Source organism: Nanorana parkeri, unplaced genomic scaffold (assembly GCF_000935625.1).
Source record: "Nanorana parkeri isolate BGI_ZX_2015 unplaced genomic scaffold, ASM93562v1 scaffold1934, whole genome shotgun sequence".
NCBI lineage: Eukaryota > Metazoa > Chordata > Amphibia > Anura > Dicroglossidae > Nanorana > Nanorana parkeri.
In genome coordinates this window covers 140,820-150,021 of record NW_017308202.1, presented here as the reverse complement: position 1 = coordinate 150,021, position 9,202 = coordinate 140,820, and the positions used below count along the sequence as shown (strand labels likewise).

Here is a 9,202-nt window from a genome sequence, read left to right as displayed (position 1 = left end):
AGAGGACAAAAAGGATTCAAAACGCAAATTGCTGCGCATGGTGCGAACAAGGGACTTCATGCCCGTGAGCATGCGCAGTCATCCAAGGCTGACCAGTTAAAATAGCCGAAGACACAGAACCCCCCCCAAAAAGAGCGATGTCAGCAGCTGCAAGAGAGCCGACGGATGTCACAGCACCTGAGGGGAGGTACGCATTTAATAGAAATACAACACATCGTTACCATACCAATGTAAAGAGGACCTGTCCTACGTCGTTCAACAAAAACCAAACAAGCCAATCTGCCATATCCAGCATTTATTAAAGACGACACAAAAAAAGGAAGGTTGGGGGGGGGGGACAGGGGGGTGACCCAAGTTAGCACGCTTTCCCATTAGTAGTCCATGAAACCCAGTTCGAAAACTGGACACACAAAAAGAAGAAAAAGAAAGAAGTAAAATTAAATGAAATGTGGGAGAGGGAGAGGAGAAGAAGAAAAAATAAAATGACGCGCTCCGTCAGACGGAAAGCTCAGAAGTAGAAGTGTAAAAGCCAGGAGGAGTAAAATCAGGCAGGAAGAAATAAAAGACAAAGAAAAAAAAAATAACTGCAGCAATGTGATTGTGTGATACATGTTTTCACAGTCAAATAAATGTGCCACACGTCTCTTAAACAGTAATAAATTTAAATAGATTTTTTTTTTTTCTCGACACCAGAACTTTAAACTATGCAGACAGGATTAAATGGTTATAAGCACAAACTTATAAATTTTTGTTTCTTTCTGAAAATGGGAAAAAACAAAAATAAAATAAAATTAGTATAATTTACAGCGTCTCAAGATAAATCTGACTTTTATATTTTTATCTTGTAATTTCCTTTTTCCAGTAAGTCTGAGGTCTACAGGATGTGTCTAGAAAAACTGACTACCGCAGAAAATGAAGACAGCCTAAATTCCTTTTTCTTTCTTAAATTGGGCATGAACATTATTTATTTTTTTTATCATTTTTGCCGTTTTTGATTTTTTTTTTTCTTGTTGTTTTAATATTTTTTTTTTTTTTCAATTGCTGTAACATTGTCCTTCGGGCGGCTGAGGAAGTTTCATATTTTCTTTGGACATCATTAGACGTCGCATTTCTTGAAGGATAACTTTGATGCAATAGGAATTTTGCCATTTTGCTAAAACGGATATGGATCTTGGGTCCACCTGGAGGGGGGGGGGGGGGGGAAGAGAAAAAAAAAAAACACAAATGAATAAAAACAACAAAAAAAATATGACAAAATCAGAGCATCTCGATGATCTCCTCCTAGTTCCATGGGGACGTCCAGGTGTTATCAGACATCGGGGACAACATTCATGTATTGAAGAACTACAAACCAACGTTGATCTAAATTTATATACAATAGTATATATAATATATTTTTTTTGTATGTGGCATCATCATAATGCCATTTCAAGTTACAGGCAAGAACTGTATGAAAGTAGATCGAAAGCCAAAACTTTGTTTTCCATATTTAACAAATTAGGGAATGATTAAACACCCTTTCAGATCGTTTGATATCTGTGTCCTGTTGGGGAGATAATTTTTCCCCATCTCACCCCTTATGCACCTTTCACACAGGTGCTTCCATCAAGATTGCCTGTCAGTTTTTCAGGTAGAACCCATAAGGTGCCCAATGCTCGTCCTGTGGGCAGCCAGGTGTAAACAGACGGACACTGATGTCACAGCAGTGACATACAATCCATACCGCTCCGATCAGGAGAGAATCCATGGACTGATCACTTCCCCACCAGCCCATGTGAAAGGAGATCATATACTATATCATATAAGAGATCATATACTATCATATCATATAGGAGATCATATACTATATCATATAAGAGATCAAATACTATATCATATAGGAGATCATATACTATATCATATAGGAGATCATATACTATATCATATAAGAGGTCATATACTGTATCATATAAGAGATCATATATTAAATCATATAAGAGATCATAGATTAAATCATATAAGAGATCATATACTATATCATATAAGAGATCATATACTATATCATATAGGAGATCATATACTATATCATATAAGAGATCATATACTATATCATATAAGAGATCATATACTATATCATATAAGAGATCATATACTATATCATATAGGAGATCATATACTATATCATATAAGAGATCATATACTATATCATATAAGAGATCATATACTATATCATATAAGAGATCATATACTATATCATATAAGAGATCATATACTATATCATATAAGAGATCATATACTATATCATATAGGAGATCATATACTATATCATATAAGAGATCATACACTATCATATCAAATAGGAAATCATATACTATCATATCATATAGGAGACCATATACTATATCATATAGGAGATCATATCATATAGGAGACCATATACTATATCATATAGGAGATCATATCATATAGGAGATCATATACTATATCATATCATATAAGAGATCATATAGGAGATCAGACCATATAGGAGATCATATACAATATCATATTATATAGGAGATCATATACTATAATATCATATAGGAGATCATATACTATATCATATAGGAGATCAAATACTATATCATATAAGAGATTATATATTAAATCATATAAGAGATCATATACTATCATATAGGAAATCATATACTATCATATAGGAGATCATATACTATCATATCATATAAGAGATCATATAAGACATCATATACTATATCATATAAGAGATCAGATCATACAGGAGATCATATACTATCATATAATACAGGAGATCATATACTATCATATAATACAGGAGATCATATACTATATCATATAAGAGATCATATACTATATCATATAGGAGATCATATTATATAGGAGATCATATACTATATCATATCATATAAGAGATCATATAGGAGAGCAGATCATATAGGAGATCATATACTATATCATATCACATAAGAGATCATATACCGTGTTTCCCCGAAAGTAAGACATCCCCCGAAAATAAGACCTAGCGCTATCTTCGGGGATGTCTGTAATATAAGACCTACCCCGAAAATAAGACCTAGTTCGGGGTAGGTCTTATATTACAGACATCCCAGAAGATAGCGCTAGATCTTACTTCCGGGGTAGCTGTGAAGACCGGCCGCAGCTCCCTCACCGCCCCCTCGCCCGTCCACCTACCCGCACGCTGTTGCTCTCTGGATGACGACATCAGAGCGGAGAGGCAGCTCCCTCCCGCCCCCTACCCGACACGCCCCCCCTCCAGCAGCACGCATGCCCGCCCCCTCGTCTCCTTAGTTCCGAGCGGAGAGGCAGCTCCCTCCCGCCCCCCTGCCAGACACGCCCCCCCGGCCGCACGCATGCCCGCCCACCTGTTTGTGGCTCCCTGGACGGCAGAGCGGACAGCTGCAGCCAGGTAAGACATCCCCCGAAAATAAGACCTAGTGTCTTATTTCGTGCAAAAAAAAAAAATAAGACACTGTCTTATTTTCGGGGAAACACGGTAGGAGATCAGATTATATAGGAGATCATATACAATATCATATAAGAGATCATATACTATATCATATAGGAGATCATATACTATATCATATAGGAGATCATATACTATATCATATAGGAGATCAGATCATATAGGAGATCATATACAATATCATATCATATAAGAGATCATATACTATATCATATAGGACAGTGGTTCTCAACCTGTGGGTCGCAACCCAAAAGTGGGTCGCAAGCCACAGTTGAGGGGGTCGCCATGTGCTGTGCTAGGTAAGAGACTCCTTAGCCTTCTAGTGCAGCAGTGTCAGTTCTCCTAGATGGTGCTGCAGCAGCAGCGGCCGGAGGGGATCTGAGAGAGGGAATTGGGCAGGAGTGAGGGGAGGTGAGTGCCACTAGCCACCTGAGAGCCCACTCAGATACTAGTATTGGTGCACCCCTAAATATTACCATTGGGGTCACCACATCTTGGCAAATGTTACCAAGGGGTCCCGGCCCCACAAAGGTTGAGAACCACTGATATAGGAGATCATATAGCAGCAAAGGCATGGTGACAGTAAAAGAAAAGATGAGGTTGGAAATAATACTGGTAGTAAAGATGGGAATCATGGAAATGATTAAAACAATAAAGAGGTTTTTTAAAATCTTTTTGTCCTATATTTGTGTTACATTCCAGTCCTGATGAAGGGTGCGAAGTCGCAGCCCACCTAAAGAACGTTGGCTCTGTAAACAATCTGTTTTTGGAATAAACTTGTATATCACGGTGTGAAGATTTAACTCTAGAATTCTTCTCCCCTATCACTACCCAAGGTGACGGCAGCTTCTGCTGTGCAGAAGCTGCCAATCCAACATTCAAGTAATCAGTATTTAAATACTATATCCGTTTTACTATTATGCAAAAGACACCCCAGAAAATCCCCCCAAAAAATCCTCTACCGGCACGCCGTCTCATCTTCTGAGCAAGGAGCCCAAAGAGTAAAGTTCCATTATTGTCCATAGACTGAGTTCTCTATACTGAAGTATAAATAATAATATCATCATTATACTCACCACTCCATTAGAATTATTCACCCCGCTCATATTAACTTTCGTGACAAATCTAACGAACGGAGGGCATTCGGGGTATTTAGGTCCACACTCTATTTTAAGGCTGTATATTCTGTTTTCATAAATTGTCTGGAAGAGAAAACACACAGACGTCACGTGTTTAGAACACTAATAGAAAGCATTGGGGTACACGATAAGTCGGGTGAGATGAACATAGACAGTGGATTCGTGGTTAGCACTTCTGCCTTGCAGCAATGGGGGTCCCCGGATACAATCCTGGGGGAGGACACTATCAGCATGGAGTTTGCATGTTCTTCCTGTGCTTGTGCAGGTTTCCTCTGGGCACTCCAGTGTCACATGCCAAACATATGCTGGGAGGTTTACTGGATGCGCTCTAAATTGGCCCTGTATGTGTGTCTGCATATGAGAGATGCCCAATAGACTGTAAGCTCCTTGATGGCAGGGACTGATGTGAACGTCTATGGACTATGTAAAGCGCTAAACAAAATGTCAGCACCGTATAAATGTCTGTAATAAATCGCGCTATCAGAGAACACAACGGCACCGGTCTAAGCGCTGCGCACTGGTATATGTGTTGGTTACTTGTTGCTCGGTTTATGAAGCGGACAGACTCTACTCGGCCCGTGTGCTGCAGATCGGCAGGATGTCCTGCTCAAATCCCTGACGCAACATCTGCAAAAGTTCTAGTGCTGGTCATTATCTCCTCCGCACATCTGTGTCACATTGTTACCAGGGGCTTGGCCACCCCAACTTTACAGACAAGAACCCGAAAGGCCACTCACTGGATGGGGAAAACTCCAGGCAAATGTAAAAGACACAAATGAAGGGAACTCGGTAATTACTATTACATCTTAACCCCTTCGTGACGGGAGACGTACGTACACTGTACGTCCAGCCACAAAGGGACCAAATGACTTGTCACGTACACTGTACGTGACGAGTTATTTGCTGCTTTAGAGGGCTGTTAATTGTCAGCGCTGGCGGATCGGAGAGGGGGAATCCAGCCCCTCCCGTCACAGCAGAGACCTGCGACAGGATCGAGAGGTGAGCGAACGCCGGTATGTGTTCGCTCACCTCCCGATCTACTGAGCCGACCTGTGACAGTCTCATTGTCACAGGTCGGCTAGAACTATGAGGTGAGTGAAAAGCACCCCCTCCCCCCCCTCATAGTTCTACTTTAAACATATTTTATTAATACAAGCAGTGTCAGTATGTGAATCAGACTTTGCATGAGCAGATTGCAATTCCCATACAGGAGAGCTCAGACTGGGAGAAAGAGAAGCAGCACAAGGAGCCAATCAGCTGTCCTATGAGGCTAACAAGCAACATGCTGATCAGAGGAGAGAGCAGTGACAGAGAAATTAGCTTATCAGTCTGCTGCTTCTCCTTTCAGTGTCCAATGATAGCTGGGGGGAGGGACAAGACCTGTAAGTGTTACTGACCTGCAGCAGATGTCCTATCCGCCAAGACAGGACTGTGATGTGTGGCAGAGCTGTGTACATCTCACGATTGGATGGACAGGAATACCAATCTTTAGGCAGGTAAAACGGCTGTGTTATATGTACCTCATTTGTGTGTTTATCCCTTTGCCTGTAAAAAATATTGAGCGGCCAGACTGTCTACTTCCCGAGTCCCTGAGCTGGGACCGGTTCTGATACAGATTGCCTACACTAAGGCCCTGTTCACACCGGGGCGGTTCGGCCGTGCGGATCCGCCGACAAACGATCCCATACATTGCTATGGGGACCATTCATGTGACCGCGTGTACTGCTCCCTGACCCATTTTTTCTGCGCTGACCAGTGCGGTTTCCATACCGCTTTCAATGGAATCGCACTGATCAGCGTGGTTTTGGGCGCATTAAATTGCATTTCAGCTCTGAAACGCAATTAAAGACTCCCAAAACCTCCCTTTTGAAATCAGCGCGGAGACCGCGCCGATCCGCGGCCGCCCTGGTGTGAATGGGCTCTAAAACCTTTACTCCACAAAGTCCCCGACCGCTGGACACACCTACACCGGACATAGAAAGACCCAAAGACTCTGCTACTCACTCTAGGAGGTCCGATGATCATACCAGTCCATTTTGTGAGTGTCATGTCTTCGTCGTCGACCAGACCCCAGCTGACTGTGCCGTCACCAACTCCTTTCTGTCCTTCCTCGAGTTCTTCCAACAGTCGAAAGTTACGAGGGACTTTGACGCCTGGAAGGGATGAAAATGGACGGTCAGAGAGGCTTCCTTAGAATCGAGAAAAGCAGAACCAAACACGAATGACAGCGATGCGGAACAGAAAACAACCGTCTACAAAAACCAATCCAGCTTTATATTAAAAGGTGATAACCGTTCATATACACCAGGGATGGCTAAACTCCGGCCCTCCAGCTGTGGTGGAACTACGAATCCCATGAGGCTTTGCAAGATTCTCACAGCCACAGACATGATTCCCGGAGAGAGAAATGCATCATGGGATTTGTAGTTTCACCCACAGCTGGAGGGCCGCAGTTTGGCCATCCCTGATATACACGTACCTTACACCAGGGGTGGGCAACTCCAGCTGTTGTGGAACTACGAGTCCCATGAGGCATTGCAAGACTGTAAGCTACAGGCATGACTACCAAAAGCATGTTGGGGTCTGTAGTTAAAGCACAGCTGGAGGGCACCCTTGCCTTGGAGGTAAAGCTACCTCAAATAATAAAGAGGAACTCTGACTGGGATAGGCATGGACAATACTATGTGCCTGTTGGTAAGACGTCCCCTCACTTCCTGTCTCTGAAGAAAGCGGAAAGCGTTTCAAAAGCAGGGAGAAATCCCACCTTGGTCAGCCATTACTTGGACAGGTGACCCCCCCCCCTCACTTCCTGTTTTGGTGACAACCGTGAACAATGGGTTTCCTGTAAGTGACTTGTTCTAACCATTCCCACTCTACCCAAACTGTAAATGAAAAGTTGACAAAGTTCTATGAACAGTCACCACCTCCCCCTTCCCTAACACAGACCGTGTCTCTGAATCCTGAACAACATAAGCTGTGGGTAGAGGAAATGCAGCCAGTTCATCGCCGGGTTTCACTTTAAGAGACTCCATATTGTAAACCAGGAGCACATGACAGAGGTCAGCGCACAGACTCATTACGACATGAAATGAAAACGAGAAATGACAGCTGCCACCCGTGGAAGAGAAAAGAGGCGTCACTCTGAGCTTCATCCACCGAGAATGGGGAAGTGAAAATCCAAGTACGTCTGATAAAATCACAAAGGGACGGCGCTGGAAGCAGATAAACAAGTTCTATGAAACCTTTCCTGACTACCAACTTGTCAGCCGTAAAACACTCAATGAAAACGGGGCCGACGGGTCCTACCTGAGCTGTCCTCTGCTGGAATACAGAACAACCTGCCATTGCTCTGAGAAAAAGGAGAGATGGGGAGGTGTTTCATAGTCCTGCAGGGGGAGAGCTGGACAGGGCTGACAACACTACTTGGGATTTTAGTGCACCAGAGACAGAGTTGTCAGTTTAAACAGGAAGTGAGGAGCTCATTGGATTGTGGCACATCGAGTAAAAGTGAAAAGGGTATGTAAATGTTAGGCCCCGTTCACATTGAGCGATTTATCATGCGGCAATTTACCGCGCGATATTGCTCTCCAATGGTTCTCAATGGGGCAAAGGGTCCTTCTGTCGCGGGTCGCTACAGCAGGACCCTTTTTTGGAGCGGATTTAGCCGCGATTCAAGCTTGCTCAATGCAAGCATTTGCGCGATATCGCGCAACAAATCGCGCAATATCACGCAAAATGCAAATCGCGCGATTTGCAAACCGCTCAATGTGAACGGGGCCTTAGTTAGAATTAGATGGGGTGGGGGGGGGGGATGTGGTACTGAAGAGCCTGGAGCTCTGCTTTAATCTGTGCCAGGTAGGGAAGTGGTTCATGGTCACAAGTGTACTCCACTTTAATATTAGGCGCCGTCCTTTATGTTACATGAAAAGTATAGTAACACAGGGGATGGAATAGAGTAATATGGAATTCAGGAGCCAGTCTGTCCAATCCAGGAGCCGGCTCCATTGGCAACAACTAGAGAAAACTTTAAAAGTTAGGCGCCAGCTGTAATTCTGAAGCAGCATCGGCGAGCCGGCTCCTGGGATTGGTCCAGCCCTGACATAACTACAAATCCTGAAAGGTTTCAGCGCTGCTTTGTGCCTGGAAGCGATGCTCCCCATTAAACAATTGGCTGAATAATAGCTTATTCCTCAATGTGACCATCTCCAGGAGCGACATGTACACTTTAAAGGGGTGCAGCGTCAGATGAAAGGAGACAAAAGTGGAAAATGCAATGCCAGCAATCTTCACTTTCATAATAAGCCAAAATCTTGTGGCGCGTCCTGGCAGGGGAACCCGGGGACGATGCTCTGGGTTCCAGAGAGACCACCAGGCACAGCATTCCGCGGATAATTGTACAATAAACAGCAGAGTGTTTATGTCTTGTGGCGAGTTACATCTCTGGAAAATCCTCCGCAGACAAACCAGAAATCACTAGAATAGGGACACCGCAATCAACCACTACTAAATGAGCTCCCATGGTCCCCCCCTCCCCACCCCCCCGTTTTTGGATGCACCCAGAGCTGTAATCATGCAAGTCTAT

At 43.4% G+C, this 9,202-nt stretch overlaps 1 protein-coding gene across 4 annotated transcripts in view; it reads right to left on the bottom strand.

Annotated features, from left to right (window-relative positions):
- Positions 1 to 676: 676 nt before the first annotated feature.
- Positions 677 to 9,202, bottom strand: part of UBE2V1 (ubiquitin conjugating enzyme E2 V1) — a 45,465-nt gene continuing 36,939 nt past the window's right edge. For 2 of the 4 annotated variants that reach the window (XM_018572088.1, XM_018572089.1), the window contains 3 exons: positions 6,625 to 6,773; positions 4,558 to 4,683; positions 677 to 1,181 (listed from right to left, as the gene is read on the bottom strand). In XM_018572088.1, coding sequence (XP_018427590.1) covers positions 1,035 to 1,181; positions 4,558 to 4,683; positions 6,625 to 6,773 — 422 coding nt within the window. In that variant the 3' untranslated portion in view covers positions 677 to 1,034. The remainder of the gene's footprint in view (positions 1,182 to 4,557; positions 4,684 to 6,624; positions 6,774 to 9,202) is intronic. The other 2 variants (XM_018572090.1, XM_018572091.1) reach the window with 2 other exon arrangements.